Here is a 16,115-nt window from a genome sequence, read left to right on the forward strand (position 1 = left end):
TCTAATCAACCCTTTTGGCAGCAACACCCTCCGAGATATCCTGGACAAAGACCATTCTACCGTGCATACCCAGCTGAAAGACATGGTGGACAACCTTGTAACTACCAACAAGCCCCACCCCGTGTATATGAACCATCCTCTCAACATAACCTCGAACCACCACACTCACAAGCTTCTCTTCACCATTCGCCATCATATGATCCTTCCTTACCCCAATACCAATCTAATCGTTCCCAATCATCACCACTTTCCTTTGTATCATGTCCAAGTTCGGAAAACCGCGAAGCAAAGGATCGCTTAAAAGAAACAGTAATTAAATTTCAAACAACCATTCAACAACTGGAGCAAGCACTAATTCAATGGGCCACTAGGCGCTCAAATATACAAGGATCAACCACAGCTCCATGTGGACAGCCCGATGAAGAGCGTAGCATGAAAGAAATACTAGAGACTCCAGTGGACAAGACAAAGAATGAATTCGTACTAGAACAAGTGGAAGAAGCTGTCATTGTTCAAGAAGAAGAGTTGGTTGAAGATCTAGGAGATGCTGAACTTTCTTGGGAATCCAGAATTGAGGAAAACTCCGTCCAAGATGCTACAGTTAATGCTAAGGAGGATACGGTACAATCTCCAAGGCAAATCGTTTACGAAGAATCAGACGGAATAATCCAAGAAGCAATTTTCCTTGATGATGATAGTCACAAGTCTAGTTCTCCTAGTGATGAACTTGCGTCCGCAAGTGAATTCTCTGAAATCAAAGAATCTTCCCCAGGTGAATATGAGGATGATGCGGAGGTAGATTTCTCTCAACCTCCAATCTATGATTCAAGTGATGAGGAAGACACCGAAGACTTTGACCAGGACACAGATACAATTGAAGATCTTTGCAAAGAAGTGGAAGAATTCACAGAAGAGCACAAGGAAACGGAACTTGCAGAACCACCAAAAACACCTATCCCAAGGCCATTACCACCTAATACAAGCTTCAAGTGGGTACAATCCTTAATTTTAATTTTACTTATTCACTTGAATATGGTTTGCTCAAAACAGATGGCCAACTTAGAGCTCTTTGCGGCTTTAAGAGTAAGAGGGAATTGGCTCGTACTCAGAGCTGGTGCACCAGGTTCAATAAGGTTCCACGCTTCACCTCGAAGTACACGGATTGGTATCATGCTCAATTGCATGGATCACGGAAAACGTTTGGTCACCACGGTGAGATTCTACTTTTTAACCCGCCCGAATGGAAACTTACAAATCAAAATGGAGGCGGATCTAAAAACACAGCTTGGGATCATGGATTATATTCTGACATTCGTCATCCCGGGAGGCTGAATATCTGTTTGAAGCTGCTCAGAAGCTTTACATGCCTAGTTTGGGATCTCGGAGCCTATTGGCATTCCAAGCACTGGTGGAAATTTTTGGACGAATTTAAACATAAGTCACCATCACAGGATACTCTTCCAATGTCCAACTTAAGGACTTTAACTAAAAGTGCTAGGTGGGAGACAACCCACCATGGTATGGTCGCTTCTTTCTCAATCTATTTCTTGTTTATTGTTTTCAATTTACCTTTTTTTTTATTTTAACATTAACCTGGAATCATGCATAGCATTCATGTTAATCACTGCATCCTGCATTTTTCAGTTTAAAAAAAAAGAAAAAGAAAAAGAAAAAAGGTTGCACGACGCGACCGCATACCTCATGCGATCGCGTCATATCGCGAAAAAACACCACCCATGCAACCGCGTGACCCACGCGGCCGCGTGATATATATATCGGCGTAAGGATCCAACGAACAGAAAGTTAGGCTGGAATCGTACGGCTCTTGTGCGTTTCGCACAAATTGGCCCACGCGATCGCATGCCCCATGCGATCGCGTCACTTACCCAATACCAATCCCACACAACCACGTGAGCGACGCGATCGCGTCGCATGGATTGCATATCACCCCAAAAGGAGACAGAGAGTTGCGCTGAAACGGCGCTGGAGTCGTGCGTTTAGCACGAGTTCCAGCGACACGATCGCATCACCCCTCTTTCCCCCCTCTCATGCGATCGCGCGACCCACGCGATCGCGTCCCCCCCATTTTCACCCCAACCACGCGACCGCGTGCCCCACGCGGCCGCGTGAATTCGAAAATATAACCCCCCAGCCCGCGAACCCTATCAGTCGCGCAGCCTCCCCTTCCCCCCAACCTTCTTCGCCTTCTCTATTCTTCTTCCCCCAGCCACCGCCGGCCAGCCACCACGCCACCACCCCGACGCCGCCGCTGCACCGGACGCCGCCACCGAAGCCCCCTCCCCTTCTCTCTTCTTCCTTCTTCCTCTCTCCTCCCCTCTCCAACACAACCACCTCTGCGAGCACCGCTCAGCCACCGCCGGCCATCCAGCCGTGCCCCCCTCTCCGCCACCCACCCCCTTCAGCCAGCAACAACCACCGCCCTCCCTTCCCCTATCCTCTTCCTCTCTCACTAACCCTAATACCTCCCTCCGCCACTGCTCCCTCAGCCGCCACCATGACGCCGTGCACCACCACCGCGCCGGACGCCGCCGCAGCCACCTTCTTCCCTGTTCCACCCCTTCCGCTTACCAGGTTCCGCAACACGCAACCCTTTTTATCTGTTCGTCACTTTTCTGTATTTTTTATTCCGTTTATGTTCATGATTAGGATAGCTAGACTTGCATGTTGTAGTGGATTTTTAGGTTGTTAGCTAGCTTAGGCTGTGGTTAGTGGATCTAGGTCTGTTTACTTACACTGTTCTTACTTCTGTTTTATCCTATGTGCAAATCTGTTGCTGCTATAGTCATGATTCATATGCTACTTTCTTGTATGTTGCTGCTGTTTACATTGAATTTTTATGTTTATTTTATATCTATGTACATGCAGCTTGATTTTTTAATTCATATGAACTGATATGAATGCTGTTTATTTTCTGGGACAATCCAATTTTAGCTGGAATGCAGCCCAAATTTTTTGAAAATTGTTTTCATTCTTGTTTTGGTTTGGCAACTCTGTTTTATTCTGCTTCCCCCAAACCATTTCATGAATGCTAGGGCCACTTTCTTATCCTCTTTGATTTTCTGGTTCATAACCTGCATTTGTGATTCACTGATTCCAATTTCTGATTTCTTTATTTCTATTGGAATCAGCATCACCCTGTTTTCTTTATTCGATTATGAGTACTTCTATTCTTACCTGTGAATCCTTGTTATATGGAATTTTTTTCTATGCCACTTACTTTCCTAACTCACTAATTTTAATTTACTAATTTCTTTTTACCATACTAACCCTCTTGATCTCTTTTCTGATCACTTTCACTTCCTCTAACTTTCTTACTATGGCATATTGATTTTTTTTTCTTTCCATTTAACATTAATTCAATCACATTTCACTTACTCATTTTCCTTATTCTATTTCTCCCTTACCACTTTGAGTTTCCTTTGTTTAAATTGCCTATTTGCTTTCCTATTTTATACATTTCCTGGTTTTCTGTTTTTCAGGATGTCTGCCTCACAAAGGAAAGGCAAAGGCAAGGCTACTAGCAAGCACAAGAGAGGAGATTCCTCCCAGTCCATCATTGCTCTAATGCACGATTCCTCATGGCGGGAGAAGAACTTCACACAGTAGGAAAAAGCTGACCAGCTGCTCCCTTCGACTGATCCTATAAAATTTGCAAACCGGTACTGTGAGCTGAAGTACCCAACTTTTGCAAACTCCAGAAATCTATACCTAGAACGTACCTTGAAGATTCCAGAAGCTCTCCAGCAATACACCACTGAGCAAATCAAGCAAAGGGGCTGGTTCTTTCTGGAGAGACCACTGACAGAGGTCAATGCACCTTGAGTCCGGGAATTCTATTGCAACTACTACCTTACTACCCTAGATGCAGTGAACCTGAGGGGAAAGCAAATTCTGGTCACTGAGGAGGCCAAAGAGACCATTCTCCAGCTCCCAGCCAAGTCCGATCAGCCAGATGGTTATGCACAGGCTGAGGAGGACATGGGCCAGATGAGGTTTGATTGGGATGCTGTGAAGGCACGGATAGCTCTCGACCCTACTGTTCCTTGGGAGATGGGTCAGGACACCACTATGCCTAGAGGGATCAAGAGAGTGTACTTGAATGATGAGGCTCGGCTATGGCATCAGATCTTGAGCAACTATGTGATGCCGAGTACTCATGAGACTGAGATCCCGGTTGCCATGATCACCCTCCTCTGGTGTGTGCTGGAGGGTAAGGACATGTACTTGCCTTGTTTTATCCGGCATTATATGGCCAGGGTCCACATCCGAGGAACCCTCCCCTTTTCTTATCTGGTTACACAGCTAGGCCGTCAGGCTGATGTGCCTTGGGAGGATGCCGATGAGCGACCACCAGCAGCGGACTGCAGGAAGATCATCCCTCACAGCAGAAACTTCCTTGCTTTGGGCTACAAACCACCATCTGTCACTGCTACTGATGAGACAGCCCCTCCGTCTACTGGACCCTCTTCATCCACAGCTACCCCAGCTGCCCCTACTGCCACCACTGCACCTCCACCCGCCTCTGAGCCGGTTTATCGCCTCGGGCACCGTCTATTCTGCCAGCTTGATTAGATGGAGCGCCGTAACAGGCGCCGGTATGAGAGATTGGAGCGCTGCATTAGGCGACGCTATTCCCATCTGAAGCTGATGATCAGACAGGGCGCCGACATCCCCTCCGAGCCCGACACACCATCAGAGCCATCAGAGGAGGAGGAGGATAAGCACGAGGAGGAGCCTCATTCCCAGGCGGAGACTCATCAGCAGGCAGGCACAAAGCATGCTACACCACAGCAGGAGGTCCCACATCAGCTTGAGGCTGCAGATCCGGAGATCCCGATCCAGTCAGTCCCTCCTCTACAGCAGCCAGACTCTCAGCCCACCACTGCCACAGAGACCCCAGCTACCATCCCTACCAGTGATGACACTCCTTCACACCCGGCTTGATTGAGCATCGAGGACGATGCTTCATTTTAAGTGTGGGGAGGTCGCCATCTCTGGCGTTTATTTTGGTGAACTACTACATACTTTTTCTTTTGTTTTGGATATTTTTCTGTATTTTCCTCTTTTTCTTTTATTGTTATTTTCTGAGTACTTATACATTGCTACTTGTGTATTTTACTCTATTTTCTGCATTTTGCAAATTTTGTTCATATTTTAGTTATTTAGTTCATTTTAGTTATTTAGTTTAGTTTGCAATTCTAACTTATTAGTGGATCAATTAGTGTAGTTTACCCTTTTTACATAAGATAGCTTAGTTATAGCTTAGTTTAAATTGACAAATATAAAAAAGAGTAAGCTAGGAACTTGAACATAATAGATTTAGATCCATAAAACCGTGTATATATAGCATTACATGATGTAGTTAAACTGACAACATTTCATCAAGGAGAAACATTAAAAACTTCAAAGGCTACCCTAAATTACTTTTTAAGAGAATAATGAGAATTTTTAACTAAACCTGCATGACATACATAAGTGATAAATAATTTTTCAGCTAGAGAACACAGCCTGTGAGTTTTGAGCTTAAATTGTATGGTTGCATTCAAACCATAATTTCATTTCTGTGTGTTACATTTCCTTTTATTCTGATGTTCTTTCCTTTGCTTTAATCTATATGTCCAATTATAGAATATAGAATAAATACATACCAAGAGAATGATTGAGGCCATCATTTGATTTTAGCTCACTCACCCCAAATTAGCCTACCTTTTACATCACCCTTGTTAGCCCCCTTGAGCCTTTTAAAACTCCTTTATTCTATTTAGCCAAATTATTAGCCTTAAGCAGAAAAATAAAAGAAAATCCCAAGTGAATCCTTGGTTAGCTTAAGATAGAAAATTATAAATAGAGTAAAATGTGGGAAACTTATTGGGAACATAGTTGATAAAGACAAAAGGTAGAAAAAAATTAAAAAGAATAAAGCAACTCAAAATTTTGGGGAGCAGGCTCATGAAAATTCAAATTAATTAAAAAAATTACCATGTGTATTCAAAAAAAAAAAAAAAAGAAAAAGTTAGTTTTCAAGCATGTAAATAAGGGGATACAAAAAGAACTCCCCAATGCAAAATAAAAAGCAATGCACATGGGATAAAAAAAAGAATTGAAACATGAGCATGTGACATCAAAAGCGAGAAAATAGGGAGAATAGGTAAAGAAGCATTGTTTTATTAAGTATGTATGTTAGGTGAAATCTTAGTCTAATTAAGGATTCACTTGTTAGCTGACTTAGCCTTATACATATATCCTTACCCTTTGCCTTGACCCCATTACAACCTTAATTAAAGACCTCATGAGTTTTGGTATGACTATGTTCTATAATTGTTGACTGGTTAGACGAAAAACAAGGTTATAGAAAGGAAGAATAAAAAGAAAAATAGAGCGGTTAACCCAATAAACACTGAGTGATTAGAGAGAAAACACAAAATCCAGTGAGGGTTTAAAAGCTCATTAACATTTATCTCTGATTGTCTTGCAAGGTTTTTCTTCTCTCATCTCATTTGCAAAAAAAGTGCTTTATTATTTGAGGGTTAGCTATATATGTATATATATCTCCTTGAGAATGTGAAATAATTTGACTACATGTAGGCTTTATATATGAGTGGATGAATTAGAATTGCATGACTCATTAGGTAGATGTATTTAGCATAGGTTGCATTTCATAACATTCCATCACTGTAACTTTAATTATTTACCTTGGATTTAGCATGAGGACATGCTAGTGTTTAAGTGTGGGGAGGTTGATAAACCCATATTTCATGAGTTCTTTTGTGCTTAATTTGACTGATTTATACAATCATTCACCTACTTGTTCACATTAATTGCATGGTTTTACTTTCCCTTCCTTATTATGTGATGTAAATGAAAAAACATGTTTCCTAAGCTTTAAAATCAATTAATTTAATTACCTTTATTTCCATTCGATATCGTGATTAGTGTGTTGAGTAGTTTTAGATTTTCTAAGGCAGAATGACTTAAAGGATGGAAAAGAAAACATACAAAAATGGAAGAAGAAAGCAAAACGGAGCTTTAAGGAAATTGGTATCCACGCGATCGCATGGATGATGCGATTGCGTGCCAAGCACGAATCAGCAGCAACGCAGCCGCATGACTGACGCGACCGCGTGACAAGGAAAAGCTCCAAATGACGCGACCGCGTGACCCACGCAGACGCGTGACAGAGGCCACGCACCAGAATTTACAGAATACGCCCCCAGCAAATTCTGAAGCCCTTTTTGGCCCAGATCCAAGTACAGACAGCATAGACCAGAGCTTATAAAGTGTGGGAATGCACCCATTCAAAGAAAGCTCGCATATTTTACTTTTCAATGATTTAGATTTAGTTGAGAGGGAGATCTTCTCTCTCTCTTTTAGGATTTAGGATTTCTTCTTGTTTTAAGAGTAACTCTGGATCCCAGGTTTAATGTTCTTTTATTTTAGTTTTATTTATTCCAACATTTGAATTGATTATTATAATTTGATTTATGAATTATTCCATGTCACAGATTATTCTTTGAATTAATGATATTTGAGGTATTTTCAGTTTATGATTGTTCTCTTTGATTTAAGTTATCATTGCTTCCCATCTAAGGACGTCTTTATTATTTCAGCAAATTTACTTTTTTTCCCCTTTTGGTTCTGGTTAAGGATTCAGTAACTCAACAGTTATTAAACTCAACATAATTGATAATCATTATCTTGCTAATTGAGCTGAACTTAAGTAATCCCAACCTTTTTTTAGGAAATAAATAGGATTCAAAGGCCAGATTAATTAGTCCATTGACTTTCCTTTGCCCTAGTAAAGGTTGACCAAGTGGAGTTTAGATTCAACTTTCATTATAGTTGAGAGAGATAACTAAGTTGGACCTCTAATTTTAATTATCTTGCCAAAAGTTGTTTTATAGTTATTATTTATTTTTAATTGCCATTTAATTCACTCGTCATTTAAATTACTTGCTTCTCACCTTCTAAACCCCGATTACAACCTTTCTAACCAATAATAAGAACATACTTCCTCGCAGTTCCTTGAGAAGACGACCCGAGGTTTGAATACCCGGTTAATTTTTAAGGGATTTGTTACTTGTGACACCCAAAACGTTTGTACGAAGGGATTTTTGTCGGTTTAGAGACTATATCTACAATGCGACTGTTTTTATGACATTCTTTACTAGCAAAAATCTCTAACGTCAGAGATGCCCCATAATGAGTCAGATAAGCCATCATCAATTCTACTTGGAAGACCATTCCTGAAGACATCAAAATTCAAATTGGATGCTTTTTCAGGAACATACTCCTTTGAAATAGATGGCCGCATAGTAATCTTCAATCTGAATAGAATCATTGACAACACCCCAGAAGATCGTTCTATCTTCCAGTGTGATGTCATAGATGAAAGTGTAGTTGAAGTTCACAAGGAAGAGTTTGAAGAGAGGCACACTGGACAAGGTCCAAGTGTGGGGACCCTTTTAACTGACAATGAGGGCACTTTGCCATTTTCACAAGCCCAGATAATCCAGAGCCTGCTAATGATCAGAAGTTAGAATTGAAACCCCTCCCTCCGCATCTCAAATATGCTTATCTTGAAGATGAGCAGAGGTTTCCAGTTATCATTGCAAGGGAACTTACTTCTCAACAAGAAGAACAGTTACTTGATGTGCTGAGGAAGCATAAGAAGGCAATTGGGTGGAGCTTGGCAGACATAGTAGGCATCAACCCTCAGGTATGTGAGCACAGAATATTTTTAGAAGAGGAAGCAAGACCTGTCCATTAACCCCAAAGAAGACTGAATCCCACCATCTTGGAAGTTGTCAAAAAGGAAGTGACCAGACTATTGGAAGCTAGTATCATATATCCCATTTCAGACAATGAATGGGTAAGCCCAGTACAAGTGGTGCCCAAGAAGTCTGGAGTCACTACAGTGAAGAATGAGCATGGAGAGCTCATAGCAACTAGAGTTTAGAATGCTTGGAGAGTTTGCATTGATTACAGGCGTCTCAACCAAGCTACCCGTAAGGATCACTACCCACTTCCATTCATTGATCAAATGCTGGATCGCCTGTCAGGTAAATCACATTATTGCTTTTTAGATGGTTACACAGGTTATTTCCAGATTCATATAGCTCCTGAGGATCAGGAAAATACTACTTTTACATGTCCTTTTGGGACTTATGCTTACAAGAGAATGCCCTTTGGCTTGTGCAATGCACTAGCTACCTTCCAAAGGTGCATGATGAGTCTTTTCTCTAACCTTATTGAGGACTGTATGGAAGTTTTTATGGATGATTTTAGTGTTTATGGTGATTCTTTTAGCCTTTGCTTAGATGGATTATCTAGAGTATTAGATAGATGTGTTAATACAAACCTTGTATTAAATTTCAAAAAATGTCACTTTATGGTAAAACAAGGAATTGTATTAGGACATGTGGTATCTAATAATGGCATTTCTGTAGACCCAGCAAAGGTGAATGTTATTTCTAGTTTACCTTACCCCTCTTCTGTGAGGGAAGTCCGTTCGTTCCTTGGCCATGCAAGTTTTTACAGGAGATTTATTAAGGACTTTAGTAAGGTCGCACTTCCCTTATCCAGATTACTGCAGAAGGATATTGAGTTTGAGTTCAGTGAGGATTGCAAACAAGCGTTTGATAAGCTGAAGACTGCTCTAACTCAAGCTCCAATTGTGAGAGGACCAGACTGGAGCCAACCATTTGAAATCATGTGCGATGCTTCCAACCATGCAGTAGGAGCAACGCTGTCTCAGCGTGAAGGTAAGGATCCTTTCGTTATTGCTTATGCGTCTAAGACTCTAGACAATGCCCAGTCCAACTATACTACTACTGAGAAAGAGCTTCTTGCTATTGTTTTTTCTCTGGATAAATTCCGAGCTTATTTACTTGGTACTAGAGTAGTAGTGTATTCGGACCATGCAGCTTTAAAGTATCTATTAGCTAAAAAGGAGTCCAAACCAAGACTTATACGTTGGATACTGCTGTTACAAGAATTTGATTTAGAAATAAAGGATAGGAGTGGTAATCAAAATTTAGTGGCAAACCACTTGAGTTGCCTTGAGCATATTAAGGATGATTCTACTCCTATAGATGATAATTTTCCTTTTGATAACCTGCAAGTAGTATCTGAGGTAGTCCCTTGGTATGCACCTGTTGCTAATTATTTAGTTAGCCGCACATTTCCTCCAAATTTTTCTAAGCATCAAAGAGACAAGCTGAAAAGCGAGTCTAAATATTATATATGGGATGACCCATATTTATGGAGATGTGGCACTGATCAAGTAATTAGACGTTGTGTGCCTCAATCAGAATTCCAGTCCATTTTAGAGGCCTGTCACTCATCTGAGAATGGAGGACATTTTGGCCCTCAAAGAACAGCTAGAAAGATCTTAGACTGTGGATTCTGGTGGCCTACTCTTTTTAGAGACGCTGCTGAGTTTTGTAAATCTTGTCTCCTATGCCAGAAATTTGGTAATATATCCAGGAGGGACGAGATGCCTCAACAAATTATGCTTTTCTGTGAAATTTTTTATGTTTGGGGCATTGACTTTATGGGTCCATTTCCAAATTCTAATGGATATTTTTATATATTGTTAGCTGTGGATTATGTTTCCAAATGGGTGGAAGCAATTCCTACCCGCACTGATGATACTAACACTGTTGTTTCCTTTGTGAGAAACCATATTATATGTCGCTTCAGATCACCATGAGCAATCGTGAGCGATCAAGGCACCCATTTTTGTAACAGGAGACTGACAGGATTAATGAAGAAGCATGGGATAATTCATAAAGTTGCAACAGCTTACCATCCCCAAACTAATGGGCAAGCCGAGGTGTCAAACAGAGAAATTAAGCGTATCTTGCAAAAGATAGTAAAGCCTCATAGAAAAGACTGGAGCACCAGGCTACAAGATGCACTCTGGGCATATAAAACAGCATACAAGACACCCATTGGGATGAGTCCTTTCTGCTTGGTTTATGGAAAAGCTTGTCATCTTCCAGTTGAAGTAGAACATAGAGCTTTTTGGGCAGTTAAGGAGTGCAACATGGGAATTGAGAAAGCCGGACCTGAAAGGAAGTTGCAACTAGAGGAATTGGAGAGCCTTCGCCTAGAAGCTTATGAGAACTCAAGAATATACAAGGAGAACATGAAGGCTGTACATGATCAAAACATCAAAAGGAAAGAGTTCTAACCTGAGGATTTAGTCCTCCTTTACAAATCTCGACTAAGGCTCATGCCAGGTAAGTTGAGATTAAGATGGGAAGGTCCATACAGAGTAGAGAAGGCCGAACCGTACGGAGTTTATCACCTAAGCCATCCTTCAAGCTCTGAACTTATTAACGTTAATGGACAACGCCTGAAGCTATACCATGGCGGGAAGATGTAGAGAAATAAGGAGCTTGAGATCTTCCTCTTGGAAGATCCCCACATAGCGGAAGATTGAGCTAGTGGAGCGTCCAACTTACGGACGTTAAAGCAAAGTGCTAGGTGGGAGACAACCCACCATGGTATGATCGTTATTTTCTTTATTTTTAGTTTTTCCTATTCAATAACTCTTCTCTTTCTTAGTACTTTCGTGCATCTGCATTTACATGTTTTTATTTCAAAAAAAAAAAATTTTCGCTACGCGACGCGATCGCATCAGCGACACGTCCGCGTCGTAAGGAGAGTAAAGAAAAATAAAGATGAACAGAAAGTCACGCTGGAGCGTGGCTGGAGGCGTGCCAATGGCACAAATCAACCCACGCGACCGCATCGCTGACGCGTTCGCGTCGCATGGGAATCATGGCCTCCCACGCGACCGCGTGCCCTGAGTTTTCGACGTATAAGGGTGCACAATGAAAGATTGTGCGAGAGTGATACTGAATTGGTGCTGGAAGCACAATCCTTATCACACGACCGCGTCACCGACGCGGCCGCGTCATCCATTTTCTGACACACACTCACGCGATCGCGTGACCCACGCGATCGCGCCGTCCCAATTTTGGCAAATAAATTAATTTGAACAGAGAGTTGGGATGGTACGAGGCTGCACTCGCGCCAGAAGCATAACATGGGTCACGCGACCGCGTGACCGACGCGATCGCGTCACCATACTTGAAGCGCATCCACACGAACGCGTGCCCCACGCGGCCGCGTCGCATGCGCCGCACAGCTCAACCTAAAATTTCCACATATCTTATCTTTCTCTCCTCCAAACCCTAATTTTTCTTTTCCTTCCTTATTTCTCCTTCTCCCTTCTTCCTTCTATCTCACCTATCACTCTCTCTCTCTCTCTCACCTCCATTACCAAGGTTCTATTTTCTTCTTCCTTCTTCTCTTTTCTATCATTATTATTATTTTATATGTTATTTTCTTTTTCTTTTCTTTTTCTTTTCATTATTCATATTTTCCTTCTTCTTCTTTTCCTTTTTACATGGTGTTAGAAATTTATTTGAGTCATTATTCCTCATTATGTGCTTGTGGATTGTTGCAATTTGTTTGACAATTATTATTTTTAAGGGATTGCTTGCATGTTCACCTTCATACTTTCTATATCTTATTTACCATGCATGCCATGTGTTTGTGAAAAAGCCCATATAGCATTATGCACTTTTCTACATTACTTTACTCTACTATTCAATGCTTGCTTTTCACAAATTCTCTTTACTATTGTTTTCATTGAATTTAATTGTCAATACAAATATTTTGGCTTGTTACAACTGATGCTTGGTCTATGCTACTCATGCCCTTTTTCGGCATGCCAATAAACACCTTGCATCCACTTATCTTTCGATGCACTGACTATTTTTCATTGTTGGCTTTTCACATGTACTCGAGAGCATGTGTTAATTTCAACTACATCCTAATGTGCATCCATCACCGCTCTTCCGTTCTCTTCCTTGCTATATATCTATTTGAATTTAATTTACTTTCTCATCTCTTTTCAGGATGGCCACCAAGAAAGGAAAGGAGAAAGCAACTCCTAAACCCCCAGCAAGAAGAGGCACTAAAAGAGCATCAGTGGCAGAGCCGTCTTCAACCGCAGTCAAGCCCTCAACAAAAAGAGTTAAGAGGATAATAAAGGTTGATGACAAAGAGAAAGCCTTTCTGGCAAAGGAAACTGCACGATTTCCCAATCGCTACTGTGAGCAGATGTTCCCTATCCTGGCAGAAAGGAACTATAACAATGAATGCCTTGTTATCCTCCCGTCCAATATTGCTACCTTTGTTGAGCCACAAATTGAACGAAGACAATGGGGTTTCCTACGGAGACAGCCAAGGCAGGTCAATCTTTCTTGGGTAGTTAAGTTCTACTCTAACTTCTACATGCCAACCCTGCAGTCTGTTTATGTCCGGCAGAAGCAAGTTCCCATTATAGAAATGGCCATTCAGCAAGCTCTGAGTCTTCCCCCTATTCTAGAAGGAATGGACGCCTTCCAAGAAGCCACACTTAAGCGCCAGAGGTACCAATTTGACTGGGACTCCATTCTCGGAGTTATCGCATTACCTGGCAGCCGTTGGATCTACGGATACCACCGTACCCGCCCTAAAGGAATCTTGGCTTCAGCACTTACCTTGGAGGCTCGCGTATGGGCACAGATCATGTCCCATTACGTCTTTCCGAGCACTCATGAGTCCTCCTTCACTGCGGACATGGCTGTTCTACTATGGTGCATCCTTATAGACCAACCTCTGAATCTCTCACGACATATCCGGAATGCTATGGGACACGTACAAATTGCGGGCAATTTACCTTTTCCCGCCATGGTCTCAGATCTTGTCTCAGCCGCCGGAGTCTCCTACAGCGCTGGAGACACCAAAGCCGTGCTTCCACGGGATAATCAGTATGTCCCTAACGGAAAATACCTCAGACTCCCAGCAGCCACTACAAGCCTTCCTACTACTCTAGTTGAAGATAATCCTTCTTCAACACCACAAGCACCTACAACTAATGAATTGCTCCAGCAGATAATCAAGAGGTTGGATCGGCAAGAACACAAAGCTAAGTTGAGAGAGCGCCGTAACAACCGAAGATTCAAACACCTTAGGGAGCTACTTAGAGGAGATTGCAAAGACTCAGACACCCTGGAATCCACTTATTTTACTAGCACAGGGAGCCATGATGGTCCCGATTGTGGAGATACTACTACCAGCCCACCCCTGTTCCTGACAGACGGCACCGAGGACGGTGCAAAGCCTTAAGTGTGGGGAGGTCGGTCAGTACCTGACTTCCGGAGGTAATTTCTCTTCCCTAGCACCAATAATTAGGATACTTTAGTTAGATTTTCCTTCTTTTATAGAATAGAATAAATTGCATAGGTTAGGATAGTTGCATGCATGTTCTACTTGATTGAAAAGACAATAAGTTTCTTTTAAGACTCTATCTTTGGAACAAAATTTAACTAATTTTTCAAAATTTTTATGATAAATTTGCTTGAGTTGTATTTGGAACATGACATTTGAGCTAAAGAACACACAACCTGTGAAAGATTTGAGCCTTTATGTATGGTTACATTATTTAACCATAATTATTTTATTCTTGTGTGTTTACTTCTCTATGATTGTAATCTATATTTTGTTTTATCTTATATGTCCAATATTTATTATATTTGCATGCTTGCACATGATTGAGGCCATTATTTATTTAAACTCACTTATCCAAATTAAGCCTACCCTTTTCAATTACTTTTGTTAACCACTTTGAGCCTTTAAATCCCATTTGTTCTATATTTTACCACATTACTAACCTTAAGCTGAAAAACAATTGTATATCCTAAATTGAATCTTTGGTTAGCTTAAGATAGAATTGTGTGTGCTAGTTAAGTATGGGAAATCGTGGGAACAAAAGTTGTTAAGGGAATGTGTCATGAGAATTTAATGGGAATTTGGATACCTACTCATGTGAAACTATAAGAATTAAAAATCTATGTGCATTGATAAGCTATATTTCTTTCAATTTAAAAAAAAAACAAAAAAATAAATAAATAAATAAATAAATAAGGGGACAAAATTACCCCAATGTTAAATTCAGAACTCAAAGATCAATGCACATATGATAGAATCAAATACAAAGTTGATACATGAGTATGGATTGAAAAAGAGAATTCTGGGTAGCTAGGTATGAACTTTAAGATTACATTAAAAAAAATATACAAGTTGGGTTGGAGCTTGGGTTAATTAAAGATTCAATTTATTAGCTCACTTGACCAAATGTATACCCCTACCTGTACCTTAGCCCCATTACAACCTTGAAAAGACCTCATGATATTTGCATTGGTATATTAACTGTTGTTGATTGGTTAGGAGAAGAACAAAAGTTAGAAAGCATGATTAGAGAAGGATAGAGTGATTACCCTATACACTAGAGATTGGAGCATACATACATTATCAGTGAGTGTTCAATGCTTGAATTTTCATGTTCCCTGCTTTCATGAGCTATCTTCTTGCACTTTTATCTGTTTTATTGTATAATGATAGAATTAGTGGAATTTGATTTGTAATTGCTTTGAAGAGCTTATTTACTTTTGATCAAGTGGGCAAGAATCATATAGTTGCATTTATTTATATATATATATATAGGCTTGCATTGCATTTCATGAGTTTCTACATGTTCATACTTATTTCCTTATCTCCTTCAATTAAGCATGAGGACATGCTAATGTTTAAGTGTTGGGAGGTTGATAAACCACTATTTTATGGTTTATATTGTGTTTAATTGTGTGGTTTTATCATGATCCTTACCCACTTATTCATTAAATTAGCATGAAATTATAATTCCTTCCTGAACTTATAATATGTTTGAAAACTGCTTCCTAGAGACTTTAATTATGTATTTTTAATTCTCCTTTATTCCATTCGATGCTGTGATCTGTGCGTTGAGTGTTTCAGACTTTATAGGGCATGAATGAGTTGGAGATTGGAAAGGAAGCTAGCAAAAATGGAAGGAACACAAGAATTTGAGGAGATAACCAGCAAGAAGTGACGCGGTCGCATGGCTCACGCGACCGCGCGAAGGAGAGCAAATTGCAGTGACGCGGCCGCATGGCTCACACGGCCGCGCGGATTCGAAAAGCTCAAGTGACGCGGTAGCGTGGACGACGCGAACGCGT

At 40.9% G+C, this 16,115-nt stretch overlaps 1 protein-coding gene across 1 annotated transcript; it reads left to right on the plus strand.

The window, feature by feature from the left end:
- The first annotated feature begins 12,954 nt into the window (after window positions 1-12,954).
- LOC148580921 (uncharacterized) lies at window positions 12,955-14,208 on the plus strand. The gene has a single exon (XM_088502191.1). The coding sequence runs from the start codon at window positions 12,955-12,957 to the stop codon at window positions 14,206-14,208; it is 1,254 nt and encodes a 417-aa protein (XP_088358317.1).
- The last annotated feature ends 1,907 nt before the right edge of the window (window positions 14,209-16,115 follow it).

The sequence above is a fragment of the Arachis ipaensis genome, chromosome B10, assembly GCF_059453495.1.
Source record: "Arachis ipaensis isolate K30076 ecotype BB chromosome B10, ASM5945349v1, whole genome shotgun sequence".
In the NCBI taxonomy this organism is placed as follows: Eukaryota; Viridiplantae; Streptophyta; class Magnoliopsida; order Fabales; family Fabaceae; genus Arachis; species Arachis ipaensis.

Bases quoted from the DNA above. Each gene is read 5' to 3' on its own strand.
- LOC148580921 (XM_088502191.1), top strand. From the start codon at position 12,955: ATGGCCACCAAGAAAGGAAAGGAGAAAGCAACTCCTAAACCCCCAGCA.